The sequence below is a fragment of the Gallus gallus genome, chromosome 11 (genome assembly GCF_016699485.2).
Source record: "Gallus gallus isolate bGalGal1 chromosome 11, bGalGal1.mat.broiler.GRCg7b, whole genome shotgun sequence".
Classification (NCBI taxonomy): Eukaryota; Metazoa; Chordata; class Aves; order Galliformes; family Phasianidae; genus Gallus; species Gallus gallus.
Genome location: NC_052542.1, coordinates 18,510,203 through 18,527,252, shown reverse-complemented (window position 1 = coordinate 18,527,252; position 17,050 = coordinate 18,510,203). Strand labels below are relative to the sequence as shown.

Here is a 17,050-nt window from a genome sequence, read left to right as displayed (position 1 = left end):
CAGAGAAGCAGGTTGCGCACAGGACACCGCCATCCCCAGCCCTACACAGCGTCCTCCTGCCTAGCCCAGGCCCGCCCTGAGGCCCAGGTGGGGCAGGCAGCTCCGCGTCTGTCCCTGCTTTCCAGTCCCGTGCTGCGCAGCTCCAATAGCGCCCGGCACGGCGGCAAAGCGGGGGTTTCAGGAAGGCTCCCACCTGCCGGCTGTTACCGCCCGCGGGCACGGGGAGCGATAACACAGCGCAGCTGCCCCACCTCAGCAGCAGCGTGTGGAGGAGGACTGCGAGGTGAGGAGCGTTCCCAGGGCTGCAGCCGAACTCCCACCGCCTTTGGAGCAAACAGATAAGGCGTGCAGCGCAGGGCACGCGGTTCAGCACCTGCCCGGCTGAGGGTCACCAGGATGGCTGAAGGCACACAGGCGCTGTGAGGCACGGTGTGCCGCTTTGTGTTTCCTCGCAGGGCGGCGAGCGGAGCCGTTCCAGGCTCGGGCAACCAGCGGTGATGGCGGCCTTCCCTGTGCTGCAGCACAGGGTCAGTGGGGCAGAGCGTTACGCACAGAGCGCATCTCCCGTGATAAGGCTCTTCGGTGCCTGTCCAGATTTCACACAGTCTGCTGCTCCTCCCTTCCGTAGGGCCTGCCCAGGCAGCAGAGTAAAACCTTGGCTGCTGTTAGATACGGCTGTGCTTCTCCTCAGCCCCCGGTGCTGGGAAAACGCGTGCCATGATAGGAATCCGGCCCTTCAGCGGAGCTGCTGTAAGGAGCAGGGCTGCAGAAAGCAGCTCGTTTCTCTTGGGGTCTTTGGAGGCAGCAGCAGCCACAACAGCTCCAAGGAAGCACCACGGCTGGCAGAGGTACAGAGAACAGGGCTGCTGGTTTTCTTACAATTTATTCTTTCGATTTCATATAAAAATCATTCCATCAATTAACACTTAGGCAATCGCCGGCCTTCCAGCGTGCATCAGGCCCTTTTCCCATATTAACAATACAAAACAACAGCTAGACACGGAGTTCGGAGTTTAAGTAAAGCCACTTGATTTCAGGAAGCACCTCTCATTAACAGAACGATAACTACAAACAACGCAGCTGGAAATAACATCGTCACCTGTTATACAAAAAATAGAAATCTGCCCGTGAGTACTGTATCAAATATAATTCTCTGGTGTGTCATGCAGAGGGAATGGCACGTCGTTGGTCTGCGGGAGCGATCGCCCACCCGTGTTGCACACGCACGAGCAGCTCCACACAAAGGCCATCCCAGACCCTGAGCGTGGCGCCGATGGCGGGGCTGGGAGCACGAGGTATTATGGAGGGTGCCGGAGAAAACCCTTCCTCTGTAGCAAAGGGAGAGAGGCGGTGGAGGCCTCTTTCCTTGCAGGGGGAGAGATGCTGAGCGCCGGCCGTGCTGTGGGGGCTGTGGGATTCGGGCACTGGGAGCTGACCCAGGAGCACCGCGCCTCCAGCCTGTTCCCAAGGAGCCCGAATGGGACTGTGCCCTGTGTGGGGCTGAGGGGGCAGGAAAAGCGTGGGCTCCCCAAAAGCCTCCAGCCCCGGTGACCCTGAGCTTTCCCTGCACCGAAGGGGAGGGATGCGAGTGGTGGATCCAACGCTGTTGGAGGGGGCTTTAGCTGCAAACCCAGTGCATGTCCGAGGGGGTGAAATGGCAAGAGCCACGTGGCGGGCCAGCCAAGGGGACGAAGGCTGCCTATTCATCATCCTCCCCACCGCCATAGAGCTCCGCCAGCTTCTTGAAGCGGTTGCCCCACTCGTTGAGGTAGTCGTAGTCCTGGTCCTGGTCGGAGGCGGAGGAGTTGAGGGAGCTGAGCGAGGTGGCCTCCGAGCCGCCGCCCTCGTAGTCGAACACCAGCAGCGAGTCGTAGGGGGGGGCCGTGGGGTCCGTGTCAGCTGCCTTCAGGTTCTGGGGGGGGGCAGAGGAAGGGCTCACCCACCGCTCCCCCCCGGCCTCAGCCCTACGGGATGGGGACGCCGTGGGGCAGCCCGGCGGCGCCGGCACAGGCGGTTGGGGCTCACCTCGTCGATGAAGTTCCCGATCTCATCGGGGTTGGCGGGCCGGGGCCGGTACTGGGGGGCGGCCATCAGCGGGGGGGCCACATCATTGCGGATCACCTCGGGGCGGGCGTCCAGGCCGCGGTGCAGCTGGCTCAGGTCGTAGTCCTGCGTGGGGATGGAGTGGAGAGCATGAGTAGACAGCAACATGATGCATGAGGGATGGCTGTAGGGCTGCTGCTCCGGGGCAGAATGAACCAGGGGCTTGCAGGGGATTGACGGCTTTGCACAATCCAAACATCCCTCATGGCTACGGCGGGGCCCTGGGGGACCACCTGCCATAGGGACAGTGCTGCAAGGATCCCGTGGGCAGCGCTGTGACCCGGCACCCCGCTCCCACCTGGTCCTCCTCGCCGCCGCCCTCCTCGTCGTAGTTGTAGACGTTGTCCCGCATGTCATCCTCGGGCGGCAGCAGCGGCTCCTTCTCCACTTTGCGTCGCCGGGCAAAGAGCAGCAGCAGCAGCAGCAGGACTGCGAGCAGAGGGCATGGCATCAGGGCCGCGAGGGGAAAGCAGCCCCATCCACATCCCCATCACACCGTACTCACTCAGCAGGGCCAGGATTCCCCCCAGGATGCCCAGGATGGCGGGGACACCCAGCCCACCGACGATGTACGACCTCCGCTCGCAGTTCTTGGCTGTCCCTTCACACTCACACACCTGGGCTTTGACCTGCGTCACCTGTGCCTTGCCCTGGCTGTCCGTCAGCTTCACAAAGATATTGTACTCGCCCGGCTCCAGCTCCTTTTTCAGGCCCATGGCCAGCTCATCTTGTGGAAGGGAGAGGGGATTGGGCTCAGAGCTGTCCCCAGGTGTGGGGACACTATCAGGGCTCTGCCCCATGGCAGCTCCCCATCATGCAAGCCAGCAGAAGCTCGGTGCTGGTGGCATTCAGGGTAGCACGGAAAGAAGTGGTTGGGATCTGTGCCTTGCTCAGTGTCCCCTCATTGCCCTGCACCCCACAGCACCTACCTTGGCCCCTTATCTCAACAGTCCAGTTGTTGCTGGAACCATGCTCCAGTGCTGCCTTGAAGGGGTAGGTATGTGGGGGCAGGTCCTTGTCCACAATGCTCAGTATCTGCTTCTCAGGCTGCCGGCTGCAGATCTCGAAGGACCGGGGCTCTGGGGTGGGCCCGTTGTCATTCACATCCTGGAGGAGCAGCAGCAGCGTCCCCGTACCAGTGGTATCCGGTATCCCTACAAAGCCAGACATTAGCAAGGTGGAGAGCCCACATCCCCAGAGCTTCCATCTGCCTGCAGAGGGGGCACAGCCTCACCATTGTCCACAGCCAGGATGATGGCCTTGTATGTACTGTTGATGGCGTGCACCGACTCGCGGTCCAGTGGCTGGGTGGCCGTGACAATGCCATTCTCGGGGTGAATGTACAGCCAGCCTGCTGGGTCGCTGCCCATGCGGTACCTGGGCGGAGGGAGCAGTCAGGGGGAGCTCAACGCCCACCCCATGCTCCCTCTCTGCCAGCCAAGCCCCCACTCACGTGATCTTCTGCCTCATGTCCCTGTCGGGGTCTTGGGCCGTGTAGGATGTAACCTCCTGCCCCACTGGTAGGTCCTCTGGTACCCCTACCCTCTTGATAGGGGGCACGAAGACAGGGGGCTCATTCACGTCCAGGACGGTCACCAGGACGCTGGCGGTGGAGAGTGTGATGGGCACGGACAGGGGCACTTTGTTCTCCACCGTCACCACCAAGTCGTAGCGGCTCTTGGTCTCATAATCCAGGCCCTGCAGGGTGGGGAGAAGGGTTGAGGTGGCAGTGGGGCTGGTGGGGACATGACCCACACTGGGGCCATCGGCGGTGACATGACCCACCTTGGCTGTCTTCAGGATTCCGTTGTTGGTGCTGGGGTCAGTAATAATGCTGAAGGCACCATCCAGGTTCCCACTCTTGATGTGGTAAACGGCTTGCCAGGCTGGGGAGCCTGGTGCGTCCTGGTCCGTCACAGTCAGCCTGGCCACCTCTGTACCTGGCTTATTCTCTTCCACCACACCTTCGTACTGCAGAGAGGGCACAGGGATGGTCGCACACGGGCAGCCCAGGGAGGGCAGCAGCTGGTGGGAGCCAGCTGGGGTGGGGGAACACATACCATGGTGGGGTTGAAGATGGGAATGTTGTCGTTGGCATCCGTGACCTCAATGATGGCCGTGGCAGTGTTGGACAGACCCTTGCCCTCCTGGTCCGTGGCCTGGACGATCAGTGTGTAGTTGGGAGTGGTCTGCAGGATGAGGACACCACCGTCAGAGGCTCCGCATCCCCACAGCGCGTCCCACCGCCCCTCTGTGCATGGGCTCTGTGCCCGCCGCGGGGCACAAAGGAGAGCGCCCACCTCCCGGTCCAGCCCCGTGCCCAGCACGCTGATGATGCCCTTGGCCGGGTCAATGGTGAACATCTGGGGGTGCGGGCGGGGCGGCTGCTGGCTGACGATGGAGTAGCTGACGATGCCGTTGTCCGTGTTCACCGCATCGTCCGCATCCGTGGCGTTCACGGTCATCACGGAGGTGCCTGGGCAGAGCGCAGAGCCGGGCAGACGTCACTTGTGGGACACAGCAGCGCCGCCCCCGGCACCGCCCCATCCCGGGGCTCCCGGCCCCCCGCCCGCCCGCCAGCCCCCGCACCTGGCTTCGCGTTCTCCTCGATGTAGCCGACGAAGACCTCCTTGATGAACACGGGCTTGTTGTCGTTCTGGTCCATCACCGTGATGATGATCTCCATGGGGTCCTCCACGGGCTGCCCGCTGGCCGACACGGCGTGGGAGAAGAGCTGCGGGGGCACCGTCAGCCCGCACGGCCCTGCACCACCCCGCCCACCCCACGGCCCCCACTCACGGTGTAGCGATCAATCTTCTCCCGGTCCAGCTGCTCCGTCACCTCCAGCCACCCCGTCTCGCGCTCGATGATGAAGATGCCCACGGGCGGGCTGTCCGCGCCCTGCCCCGTGATGCTGTAGTACACCTTAGACTCCTTGTCCTTGTTGGATTTGATCTGGTGGCGATGCGGGGCGGTGAGAGGGGACACCCACGGCCCGCTGCCCATCGCGGTGATGCTGCGCTCAGCCCGGCCCAGGGGCGGCTCAGCCCTCAGCCCCGTACCTGCACCAGCCTCATGGGGTAGGGCCCCCGGTGGTTCTCGAGGCAGCTGATGGGGGGGATGACCCAATCCCTCTTCTGCCTCCGGAGGAAGCCGGGGTCGTGCTTGGGGAAGGTCAGCACAGCCGGCGTCATGTCCTGCAGGAACAGCGGCTCGTCCCGGTGCCTGCGGCAGCGCGGAGCAGCACAGAGGCACCTGCTGCCCTTAGCCCCCAGCAGTGGGGCTGCAGTGACTATGGGGACTTCACCTGCAGGTGGTGGTTGTGGTGGTGGCGGCGGTGCCTGTGCCTGCCCACAGTCACCCGGGCTGAGTGCCTCTTGCCCATGGCATCCTGAGCGTAGATGGTGAAGCTGATCTTCCTCCCATAGAGCGTCAGTGGCCGTTTTGTTGAGACGACGCCATCCCCGTTCACCTTGAAGCGTGTGTCAGTCGGGACATACACGGCCCACGGCCGCCCGCTGCAGGCTGCAAAGCTCACTGCGGGCAGGGGGAGAGCGTGGGCGGGGGCACCCCACCAAGTGGCACCCACCATGCACAGCGCATCCCCGCGCACAGCAGCATGCACAAGGAAGCCCAGGCACGGAGCACCCCTGCGCGCTGCACCATGTGCAATGCAGCCTGTGCGTGACCCGCTGTGCAATCATAGAATCATTCAGGTTGGAAAACACCGCTGAGATCCCCAATTCATCCCACTATGACCATTAACCGCCTCCCTCAGTGCCACATCTCCACAGTCCTTGAACACCTGCAGGGATGCTGACTCCACCGCTCCCTGGGCAGCCCGTGCCAACACATCACCGCCCTTTCAAAGAAATCTCTCCTAATACCCAACCTCATTGTTATCCATCCTTGCCACGTGGCACGGTGCGTCCATGCAGCACATGTCCCCCTGGCACAAGGTGTGGCACACCGCTGCTGCCCTGCCTGTGGCAGTGGACAGAGGGTGCTGTGCTGCTGCTCCGGTTGCTTTTCAAATCAAAACAAGGGCTGTGTCTGGCTCAGATAGGCTCGCACACAGCCACACCAGCAGCTGACTGGGGTATGAATCTGTGCGGTGGGGAAGCTGCACCCAAGGGCGTGTGACAGCAGCTGGGCCACCTCTGCTGCCCAAGCATCCATACCACCACCATCCCCTCTGCTGCTTGGGGTTCTTTTGGGACAGATGGTACCCCGGTGTCACCCTGCTGGGTCACGGTGCGAGCTCCAGCACTGGCCACGCAGGTCTGGCACTGCTCACAGCAGGGAACGGCATGCCAGGGCTGAGGACAGCCTGAGGGGGGGACCGCGAAGCTCGGCAGCAGCATCACATGAGCCACATGGGCCGCATGGCTGGAGCTGCCAGAACAAACGCTCCTTTGTCTGGGGATGTTTTGTTTGAGCCGGCAGCACCCAGCCCGGGTCCCCCTGACCTGCACACCCTCGGCTCCTGCGTGGCTGTACAGCACGCGGGGTACCGCCACGGCACAGCAGTGCGCCCAGGGTGGGAAGCGCGGAGGTGGGCTCCCCAGGGGCGGCCGTCGCTGCCGGGACCCGTCCCAGCGTCCCGCGTTACATCAGCCTGCAGGCAGCCCAGGAATTCAGAGGCAACAGCAAGGGGGAGGCGATGGCAGAGCCGGGCTGGGGGCTGCTCGCTCACCGCGGTGCCGCGCTCCCGGCGGGGCGGTGCCAACCCAGGCGGGACCCCCGGCCGGGCCGGGACAGCCGGTGGTGCCGGCTGTGCAGGGCTGTGCTGGGGCATGCCGGGCGCTCCCGCACCGTGGGCTCGCAGTGGGGAGGTGCCCCATACCTGCGGGCACCCGGCGCCTGGCACCTGGCCGGCGGAGCGCACCGTGCTCAGCACCCGGCCCCGCACCGACGCGGTGCAGCGAGCACACCGTGCTCAGCACCCGGCCCCGCACCACGGCTCAGCTCCCGCTCTCCCCCCCTCTCTGCGCCCGGCCGCGCACAACCTGTTTTTCCAGCTCCACACTTGAAAGCCAGCCCCTCCCAGCCCCGTTCTCCCCGAGGCGCAGAGCCAGTGGGGCCTCGACAAAGCGTGGGGCGGGGGTCGAGCTCAGGGGCTCCTGCGCTGCAGGAGGCAACCGAGCGCTCCTGATTTCCTGGACCCTCAAACGCGTTTGGCCACGGGGCCAAAATCCGTGAATTGCCGGCTCAAAGCTGGGGCGGGGAGGTGAGCCCTCCACGCTGGGCTGGGCCCTGGGGGGACACTAAGCTACCCCCCCATTCTGCTGTGACACAGGGAAGTGTCTCACTGGGGCTGGGCGCAGGGTGAGTCACAGGCACAGCCAAGTGCCACCATCCCAAGGCTGCCCGCTGTCCCCACACAGGTTGTGCAAGCGCGGCTGTGGCGGGGCGGAAGCTGGCGGCGGGGGGAGGCACACGTCAGCCCATGAGCAGCCGGGGTGAAAGTGCTGCAAGAACGCCGTGAGCCACACGTCCTGCCAGGGAGTGACGTCACCGAGTTTCACCGTGACTTCAGACTCTCGAGGTTTCTCCCATTTGGGGCTGATCTGGGAGCCACGCAACTGGGGAGTGTCACACCTGGCTGCAAACCTGTGTTCCCCAAATAAGGTGCCGTACCCGCACAGCTGAGGGCTCCTTGAGAGCTCCTTCCTGGGATCTGCCATCCCATCCCCTACCTGGGGACCCTTTGCGCAGTAAAAGAGGCTGAGCACAGCCCCAGGGATGCGGGGCAGGTGCTGTCTGTCCTCCCCTTAGGGTGTGGGGCGGCAGCAGCCCCAGCACCCACCAGAAAGCGTCGTGCCGTGCAGTGCAGCTTTTACAGCCTTCATTAACGTGGAGGAAATTACTCCTTCCTCCACTGAGCCCTTTCATCAGCCGGGCAGCTGCAGCGCCGTCGAGGAGCCTGCAGAGCTGCACCCAACCTGGCCCCTGGAGCACCCACTGATGTTCACCACTCCAGCGCCGCGTGGGGCCAATCCAGACCTGTCTGACTGCAAACACGGCGCTCAGCTCATCGGATAATTACAGGGCAGCTCATCAGCCTGCCCGTGCTGTGCCACAAATGGGGCTTTGGAAGGGCTGCACGGCACGGAGGGCACAGCAGGATGCTCTGTGGCCAGGCATTGCGGCAGCAGCGCTGGCACGCGTGGGCAGACCCAGACACCCTCCTCCCACACACCACCTCTGTCCCCAGCCCCAGACGGGAAGCGGTGGTGCTCGGCAGCCGGGGATTTCCAGCTAGGAGCCAACGCTGTGTGCTGGGGAAGTGCCGCTTGGCACGCAGCTGCCTGTCACCTTGGTGTCAGGCAGTGCCCCAGTGGGCACAGCCTGCTGGCGCTGCACAGCTTTGGTAAATGATTAACCATTAAGCTCATAACATGGAATGCGTTAGGTACAGTGCAGGGTTCAGCTCCCAGCCCCGATACTCCCCAGCGTGGGCGAAACTCAGACTGGAGCTCCTCAGCCACCCTTCCCAAGAACCACCGCCTGCACCCACGCACGGCTCCGCACCAGGATGGGCACTCAGTGCTGGGCTGTGAGCTTGGTGCCGATGTGGGCTCGGTGCTGGGACGTGGGCTCGGTGCAGGCTCAGGGCCGGGCTCCATGCCCCACACCCAGCCTGCCGGCCCGAACAAGCCCGCTCCGCCTGAGTCAGCGCCGCCCGCCTCGGTGCTGCTGGGAGAGGCACCCACTGCCCCCGCACGCCCTCGCCCCGGCACCTGCACCACCTGGCTGCTCGGGGAGCTGGGACACGTAGGCACAGCTCTGGGTGCCCCCGACCACCAGCACTGAACTGGGCAGAGCGCAGCCGGCCCTGACACCACGCAGGGCACACGGGCACTTAGCCACGGCTTTGTTCCCCATGGCCACCCTCGGTGCCACACACCCAGCCCACCCCCACAACCGTATTTCTATGCCACTTTACCACGCACCAAGCCTATCCCAACAGGAACACCTTTGTCCTTGGTACCAGCTACCCTCGGTACCATGCACTGAGCTTGTCCCCATGTCGCTCGTCACCTTTGGTGGCGCACACCCAACCCATCCCCATGACCACAGCTCCATCCCACACTATGGGGCACAGCTCCGTACCCACAGCCCCGGCCGCCCCACGGGGTCCTACCTCGTCCCAGCTCCCTGCCCGCCGCCACGCTGTCCTGGGGCACACTGAAGCTGAAGGTCTCTGCAGCAAAGCCGGGCTGGCAGGGGGCTGCCTCGTCGCACCGCCGGCCGTACACCTGCCCGAGAGAGGCGTCAGCCCCGTCCCCTTCTGTCCCCTCCTGTCCCCTCCGTCCCGCCCGGCAGCCCCGCACCTGGAGCAGCAGCAGCAGCACCAACACGGGGAAGCGCTGCAGGGCGGGGGAACCCCACCGCCGGCCCATGGCTCGGGGACCGGGCCGGTACCGGTACGGGTACCGCTGCGCACGGAGCTGCCGAGCGCTGCCTCTGCCGAGCGCAGGTGGGAGCGCCCCGCCCGCAGGTGTTGGCCCCGCCGGGCCCCTCCCCGCCCCGCTCCGCCTCACCGGGGCCGTCCCGTCCCGCCCGCCCCGTCCCACGGCGCCTTCCACGGGCACGCGGCCCACGGGGGGGATGAGGGGGCGGCGGGGTCGGTCCCCTCCCTCCGGCTGCCGTCCCTTCCGCGACCTACGGCGCTCCGCTCCGACCCGGGATGAGCGGCGACCCTCAGTGCCGCCGCCGCCCCCGCAGCGGGGCAGAGTCCGCACTGCGGACGTTCGGGCTGCCCCTACCGCGCTGGGACGGCGGCTCAGCCCCGGCCGTGGTGCAGCCGCAGCGCTGCTCGTTTCCCCTCAGGCACAGCGCTCAGCCGGCGTGGTTAATGCAGTTAAGTTGTTTAATGCACTTATTGCTGAGCGCCAAGGGGGCAGAGAGCCCTGGGGGTGGGCAGCGCCGCTCCCTGCGCTCCCCATCACTGCACACAGGAGATGGGGCTGTGCCATCCCCGTGCCCCCGGGGTACCCCAGTGAGGGGGGGGTCTGGCTCTGAGCCCTAGGGCTGCACGTTCCCCGCAGTCACAGCATGAGAGACGGGAGGATCTTAAAAAAGAAAAAAAGGAAAGCCACATCCTTTATTAAAACTCCTTTAAAACTTCTACAGACCCCAGCTCAGCCCAGCGGTCCCATCCCACTACTTCAAATTCATGTTTCCTTAATAAAAAAAAAGAAAAAGTTGAAACACACAGGAGGAAGCCAAGGCTGCTTTGGGGAGCTCAGGGAGTGCAGGAGAGGGCAGCGCAGCCCCAAGGCACGGGCAGGGTAAGGCTTTGGGCAGCAGCAGCACTGGGGGGGCTATTCATCATCCTCCCCGCCGCCATAGAGCTCCGCCAGCTTCTTGAAGCGGTTGCCCCACTCGTTGAGGTAGTCGTAGTCCTGGTCCTGGTCGGAGGCGGAGGAGTTGAGGGAGCTGAGCGAGGTGGCCTCCGAGCCGCCGCCCTCGTAGTCGAACACCAGCAGCGAGTCGTAGGGGGGGGCCGTGGGGTCTGTGTCAGCTGCCTTCAGGTTCTGGGGGGGGGCAGAGGAAGGGCTCACCCACTGCTCCCCCCCCGGCCTCAGCCCTACGGGATGGGGACGCCGTGGGGCAGCCCGGCGGTGCCGGCACAGGCGGTTGGGGCTCACCTCGTCGATGAAGTTCCCGATCTCATCGGGGTTGGCGGGCCGGGGCCGGTACTGGGGGGCGGCCATCAGCGGGGGGGCCACATCATTGCGGATCACCTCGGGGCGGGCGTCCAGGCCGCGGTGCAGCTGGCTCAGGTCATAGTCCTGCGTGGGGATGGAGCAGGATGAGGTTGACTCCCAGGGAGCGCCGCTTCCCCTTCCCCCCCCCCCCCAGGCCCAGCCCTCACCTGGTCCTCCTCACCCCCACCTTCCTCCCCGTAGTAGAAGATGTTGTCCCTCGTGTCGTCCTCAGGCAGCAGCAGCGGCTCCTTCACCACCTTCCTCCTCCTCACCAGGAGAAGCAGCAGCAGCAGCACGACTGCAGGAGAGGAGCCGTATCAGCGGTTCATCCCCATGCCACATCCCTGCCTCAGCCACCCCCACGCTCCCACGCAGATGGGCACTCACGCAGCAGGGCCAGCACAGCACCCAGCACGGCCAGCACGATGGGCACACCCGTATCCACGCGTGGCTTCTGGGCACAGCTCTCCACGCGGCCCTGGCAGTCGCACACCTGTGCCCTGATGACGGTGACCTGGTCCTTGCCCTGGCGGTCGAAGAGCCGCAGGTAGACGCTGTACAGGTTCTGCTCCAGGGGCTCCGTCAGCCACAAGGCAACGGTGTCACCTGCACGGCACAGGCGACAAGCTTGACTTCACCACCTTGGCTCATGTGGGACCACGTGCGCCAACAGCTCGAGTCCCCACGTTACCTCCATTGCCAACCTCCACCGCCCAGCTGTCCCCAGAGCCGTGGCTCAGCTCGGCACGGAAGGGCCCGGTGTTGGGGGGCAGGTCCCGGTCGGTGATGGTCAGCACCTGAGGCACAGGGCTGCGGTTACAGATGACGATGTCGCGGGGCTCCGGCTCAGGGCCGTGGTCATTGACATCCAGCAGGGTGAGGAGCAGCGTGCCGGTGCCTGTGGCGGGTGGCAATCCTGCAGGGAGGAGTGGGGCTGCTAAGGGACCCTCGGCAGTGGGACTACCATGCCGGCAGAAGGCTTTGTGGGCAACGCAGGCACCACTCCCTGCCCTGGGGCTGAGCGGGACGCAGCCCCCGTGACACCAGCAGCACATGTCCCTCACGTGGGACTGCAGCCTGACGGGAACATGGGAACAACGGCTCCTTTCACAGCCGTTGCACTCACCGTCATCCACAGCCAGCAGCACGGCCACGTAGGTGCTGTTCTTGGTGAACGGGGACTCACGGTCCAGCTGCTCCCGTGCTGTGATGAGGCCGTTCTCAGGGTGCACGGCCAGCCAGCCCGCGGGGTCACTGCCCATCACGTACCTGCGGGCACAGCGGGTTAGTCCTGTGGGGCATGGCAATAGGAATCCCTCTCTGAGCCCGACCCGGCCCTGCTCACTTGATGCGCTGCTGCTGGGCCCTGTCAGGGTCCTGTGCTGTATAGGAGGCGAGGGGCTGCCCCAGCGGCACGTCCTCCGGCACCTGGGCCAGCCGCAGCGGCGGGTCGAAGACGGGCGCCTCATTCACATCCTCCACACTGACCATCACCGTGGCTGTGGCTGTGGGCAGCTTGATGGCGAAGGGAGCTTCATTGACCACGGCCACGTGGAGCACGAACTGCCGCTTGGCCTCGTAGTCCAGACCCTGTGGGAGGGGACAGGATGGGCAGCACCACCCAGGGCTGGTGGCTGTGGCATAGGGACAAGTGGGGGATGAGCACCTTGGCCGTGCGCAGGACGCCCTCGTTGCTGGCAGGGTCAGTGGTGATGGTGAAGGCACCGCCCTCATTGCCACGCACGATGGAGTAGACGGCACGCCACGCTGGTGTGTGTGGCTCATCCAGGTCCGTGGTGGCCAACCGGGCCACCTCCAGCTCGGCCTCATTCTCTGGCACAGCCGCCTCATACTGCGGATTAGGAATGGTCAGCACGGAGCCCACAGTGCCTGGCACACCCTGCCCACATCCCAGCCATGGTACCGTTTTGGGGTCAAACTCAGGGGCGTTGTCATTGACGTCCGTGATCTCAATCACAGCCAGCGCCGTCGTGGTCAGCCCCTGCCCGTCCAGGTCAGCCGCCTGCATGGTCAGCGTGTACTCCCGCACGCGCTGCGATGGACAGACAGACAGACATCAGCACCCACAGCCACACTGCCAGCACCGCCCCGCGGGCACGGCTCCCGGCTCCCACCTCCCGGTCGAGGCCGCTGGCGATGACGCTGAGGGTGCCGGTGGCGCGGTTGACGGTGAACATGTGGGGATGGGGCTCCCGCGGCTCCTGGCTGAGGATGGAGTAGGCGATGACACCGTTGTAGGTCTCCACATCATCATCAGCGTCCGTGGCGTTCACCCGCATCACCGAAGTGCCTGGGGGACAATGGGGGGGAGGATCTGTGTGAGCGGGGGGGTGTGGAGGACGGGGCCCTCTCACCCCCCAGAGGGACACATCCTGCAGTTGGCAGAGCTTCCCGTGCAGCACAGCCCTACCTGGCAGCGCGCCTTCAGGCACGGAGCCCCGGAACACCTCCTGTGTGAACTGGGGCTTGTTGTCATTTTGGTCCGTCACCGTCACTATGATCTCCATCGGCTCCTCCACGGGTTTGCCATTCTCGGACACGGCATGGGAGTAGAGCTGCAGGGCAGAGGGGTGAGCGTGGAGACAGCACGGCACCGGGGTGACCCCAGCACCCCACAGCGGGGACCTACGTGGTACTTGTTGATGTGCTCCCGGTCCAGCGGCTGCGTCACCTTCATCCAGCCTGTCTCCTTCTCAATGGTGAAGATGCCCTCGGGGGGAGCATCCGCCCCCTGCCCGGTGATGCTGTAGAAAATCTTTGCCTCCCGGTCCCGGTTGGATTTGATCTGGGAGGAGATGCGGTGGTGCAGTGCTGTGCCTCCCCTCTGCAGAGGCTGAGCAGCCCCCCACGCACCCCTCAGCCATGGTACCCCAGTTGGGGTGCAGGATCTGTGCCCCATGGTCAGCATTCCATTGCCTTCAATGCGCACGGCCATGCCCAGCCCTGAAATCCCACCCGGCCCCCTGGGAGATGCACACAGACACAGCATTGCCGACACCACGGGGCCCCCCTCCATACCTGAACCAAGTTTTTGGGGAAGGGACCCCTCTCATTCTCGGGAACTTTAATGGGAGGGATCACCCAATCCCTCTTCTGCCTCCTCAGAGCGGTGCGAGCGCGGGGGACATCGGGGACCTCCTGCAGGAAGGGGAGCAGTGAGGGAGCAGCCACACGCGGTGGGTTTGGGGACGGGGCTGCCGAGAGCGTCACCTGCAGGGAGCGTCTGCTCCGCACGGGGACCCGAGGGCTGCTGGCATCCCGGGGAGCCACGGGCAGCGCCCCGACGTGGGGCTCCTCGACGTCATCCAGCACCGCGCCGCCTCCAAAGGTCTCTGCAAGAGGCAAAGGGTCAGGGGGCCTGGAGGGGACGCAGCCCACTGCCCCCAGGAGCCGTCCCCGGGCCCACACGCCGTTCGAAAGCCCGCAGGGCTCCACGTGCTCGCAGCCCAGCTCCAGGGAGAGGGATTGGGAAGGTCAGGGCCGCTCCCAGCACGGGGGCGGGCAGCAGCAGAAGCGCGCCTCGGCTTTGTTGCCGAGATTACTGGAAATTCCTGGGCACGCAGCGCCCTGCCCCGCGCCTCCCACCTCAGCGTATCCCCGCCTCGGGGCTCCCGGCTCCGACCCCCAACCCCGGGCAGCGACTCCACCATCGCAGGGTCCCACACCTGCGGCCACGACCCCCAGCCGGGCAGTGCTGTGTGTTTAGGGGATTAGCAGCGCTAAACTGCTCCGAGCGCACTGCTGAGAGGCTGCCGGGGGCTGGGGGAGATGGGAGGGGGCGAGGAAAGCTGTGCCCGCTGGAGGACCCCTGGAGGGTCCCCTTATCCCTATACAGAGCTGGAGCCTGGAAAGAAGCGCCGGCGGCCCTTTATGTCGGGCAAGAAGGAAGATGCTGGGGCCGGAAAGGCTGCAGCCATATCACGGCTGGAACACGAGGCTCCGTGCCATGGGCAGCCCCCAGCCCTCAGCTGTGGCTTTGGCGCTGCTCCGGCAGAGGGGACGGGGCTACAGCTCTGCTCCAGTACCGGCTCAGGGGGCGGACCCTCCCCCCATCCCCGTACCCTCAGTGTTCCGGGGCACTGTGCCCCCCACCCGTGGGGCTGCACCCCCAGCCCTGCCCTGGTGCCAGCCCCACAGCCGGCAGGAGCTGGGCCGTGGGCAGCGGCACGCAGCATCCGAGCAGGCTGAGGTCAGGGCCTGGCACGGGGAGAGCACTTACAGCGAAGTGCTTTGAGTGCTCCGCAGCCATTAGGCAGCGCTGGCTGCGGCCGCGGTTCCCGAGCAGCTCCGCTCCCCGGGGACGCCGACAAGTAAACACCGCGAGCGGCTCCACCAGCACCGGGACGAGCCGCTTCCCCTCCCCGACCGGACCAGAGAACGGACCCCCGGGGCAGCCGCTCCCATCGCCCGCCCGCCGCCGACCGCCGACCCGCGGGGTCCCGGCGCCGCCCAACAGCTCCCGGCCTCCCCCCCCCACCTCACGGCCGAACCGGAGGCACTGACGGGACCCGAGCGGCACCCGCAGCCCCCGCCCACGGTCCGGAGGACGCAGCCACCAACGCCCGCCGAGGGCCGCCGCTCGGGGCGGAGAGCAGCCGGGAAAGGACCGCTCCCGCCGCCCGGTGTGCGCGAGCAGCCCCCGCCCCGCACCCCGACGGCATCGCCGGGCCCCCTCCCGACGGACCGGTGGGGGGCAAGATGGGAGCCGCGCATCGCACCGAGAGGAACTCCGCCGCTCCGCCCGCCCCGGGGCAGTCAGCCCTCTCCCGACGCGCGGTCCCGCACGGCGCGGCGGCACCCCCGGCCCGCCGATGCTCCCCGCGCCCCGACGACACCGCTTACCGCTTACCTGGCGCCGGGAGCGACCCGCGGCGCGGCCCCGGGGGGGAGCACGGCCGAGCCGGGGCGGCGGCGAGCAGCAGGAGAAGGAAGAGCGGGCAGAGCCCGGAGCGCGACCCGCACATGGCCCCGCCGCCACCGAGCGCTGCGCCGCGACCCGCCCGTTTCAACGCGCCGCTCCAGGTGAGGCCGCGGCCGCGCAGGTACCGCCCGCTCCACCCCGCCCCGACCCCGCCCCGCACCCGCCCCGCATCTCCGGGAGCTCCGCCCGCCGCCGCCGCGCGCCCCCCGGTGCCTCCGTGCGGCCCCGCGAGAAGCGGCTCGGGACCCCCGGTGCCACCCGCGGTGCCCGTTTCTGGCACCCCCACATCCTTCTCCACGGGGCTGCGTGGGGTCGGTGTGACCGGCAGGACCCGGCACGTGGCCGCGTCGGACCCCATCCCGCCGGCCTCTGCCCGGCGTTGCCCCCGCGCGGTGGGGCTCCTGCAGCCCCGTGCCTGTCCCAACCCCGGGCTGAGCGAGCGGCTCTGGCTGTTAAAGACAGACGCAAAGAAGGCACGGAGATCCTCACCCTTTCCTCAGCAACGTCGTTCCCCGGTGCACCCAATGAAGGATGAGGGTTCTCCTCAGCCCTTTTGCTGCCCAGCGCCCACGTGAGCCGAGCAGGGGCAGCGCTGCCAAGGTGAAGGTCTACAACGGGAGCCGTGTTGGGTCAGCACTCAAACGAGTGCCCAGCAGGGCCGCAGCCATGTCACGCCGAGCCTTCGCACTCCTCGTCCTCCTCGTGCAGGTGGGACCCTCTGCACGGGGGTGTGGGGCTGCAGGGAGGGGCAGCAGGGCTGGAGCACGGCCCAACCACCGTCCGTCCTGTAGGATGTGGCGCTGAGTGCTCAGGCAGGTGTGCTGACCTTCCCCAAGCACGACCCCGGCTTCCTCCGGAGGCAGAAGAGGGATTGGGTCATCCCCCCCATCAGCTGCCTCGAGAACCACCGGGGGCCCTACCCCATGAGGCTGGTGCAGGTACGGGGCTGAGGGCTGAGCCGCCCCTGGGCCGGGCTGAGCGCAGCATCACCGCGATGGGCAGCGGGCCGTGGGTGTCCCCTCTCACCGCCCCGCATCGCCGCCAGATCAAATCCAACAAGGACAAGGAGTCCAAGGTGTACTACACGGAGCAGGAGGGCGAGGGTCTGTCCAACACCGCCACGGCCATCATTGAGGTCAGGGATGCCAAGAACCCCAGCACCGATGACATCCTGAGGACCAACGAGGGCGGTTGCACCCCTCCCGGACAGCCCTCGTGTGGATGAGGCTCTGGGCCATTCCCCGTGGCCCAGGGGGGAGCTGGGCTCCATCATGCGGGCACCCACATC

At 66.2% G+C, this 17,050-nt stretch overlaps 2 protein-coding genes across 3 annotated transcripts; both read right to left on the bottom strand.

Annotated features, from left to right (window-relative positions):
• Positions 1–867: 867 nt before the first annotated feature.
• On the bottom strand, positions 868–9,584 carry CDH1 (cadherin 1). 2 transcript variants are annotated; one of them, NM_001039258.3, is made up of 16 exons: positions 9,441–9,584; positions 9,251–9,365; positions 5,411–5,640; positions 5,166–5,300; positions 4,903–5,058; positions 4,693–4,837; positions 4,404–4,579; positions 4,164–4,292; positions 3,889–4,074; positions 3,557–3,801; positions 3,338–3,480; positions 3,033–3,257; positions 2,609–2,830; positions 2,402–2,532; positions 2,026–2,169; positions 868–1,912 (listed from the first exon to the last, which is right to left on the bottom strand). In NM_001039258.3, the coding sequence occupies exons 1-16, from the start codon at positions 9,507–9,509 to the stop codon at positions 1,700–1,702; spliced, it is 2,664 nt and encodes an 887-aa protein (NP_001034347.3). In that variant the 5' UTR covers positions 9,510–9,584; the 3' UTR covers positions 868–1,699. The 2 variants fall into 2 exon arrangements, with proteins under 2 accessions (NP_001034347.3, XP_015148067.2); XM_015292581.4 differs by having other exon boundaries at positions 3,557–4,074.
• Positions 9,585–10,185: 601 nt separating this feature from the next.
• CDH3 (cadherin 3) lies at positions 10,186–15,865 on the bottom strand. Its single transcript, NM_001396479.2, has 15 exons — positions 15,691–15,865; positions 14,052–14,173; positions 13,860–13,979; positions 13,471–13,626; positions 13,252–13,396; positions 12,956–13,131; positions 12,745–12,873; positions 12,487–12,672; positions 12,166–12,410; positions 11,947–12,089; positions 11,512–11,736; positions 11,208–11,426; positions 10,988–11,118; positions 10,761–10,904; positions 10,186–10,646 (listed from the first exon to the last, which is right to left on the bottom strand). The coding sequence occupies exons 1-15, from the start codon at positions 15,803–15,805 to the stop codon at positions 10,434–10,436; spliced, it is 2,469 nt and encodes an 822-aa protein (NP_001383408.1). The 5' UTR covers positions 15,806–15,865; the 3' UTR covers positions 10,186–10,433.
• Between the last annotated feature and the right edge of the window lie 1,185 nt (positions 15,866–17,050).

What these genes read in the sequence shown, in the direction of transcription:
- CDH1 (XM_015292581.4), bottom strand. Translation starts at nt 9,509, where the DNA reads ATGGGCCGGCGGTGGGGTTCCCCCGCCCTGCAGCGCTTCCCCGTGTTG. An exon ending in GACATGAGGCAGAAGATCAC is followed by an intron (nt 3,481 to 3,556) that starts GTGAGTGGGGGC and finishes CCCTCCGCCCAG; the next exon opens with GTACCGCATGGGCAGCGACC. An exon ending in GGGAATCCTGGCCCTGCTGA is followed by an intron (nt 2,533 to 2,608) that starts GTGAGTACGGTG and finishes CTCTGCTCGCAG; the next exon opens with TCCTGCTGCTGCTGCTGCTG.
- CDH3 (NM_001396479.2), bottom strand. Translation starts at nt 15,805, where the DNA reads ATGTGCGGGTCGCGCTCCGGGCTCTGCCCGCTCTTCCTTCTCCTGCTG. An exon ending in GCCCAGCAGCAGCGCATCAA is followed by an intron (nt 12,090 to 12,165) that starts GTGAGCAGGGCC and finishes CTGTGCCCGCAG; the next exon opens with GTACGTGATGGGCAGTGACC. An exon ending in TCGGGAACTTCATCGACGAG is followed by an intron (nt 10,647 to 10,760) that starts GTGAGCCCCAAC and finishes GCCCCCCCCCAG; the next exon opens with AACCTGAAGGCAGCTGACAC.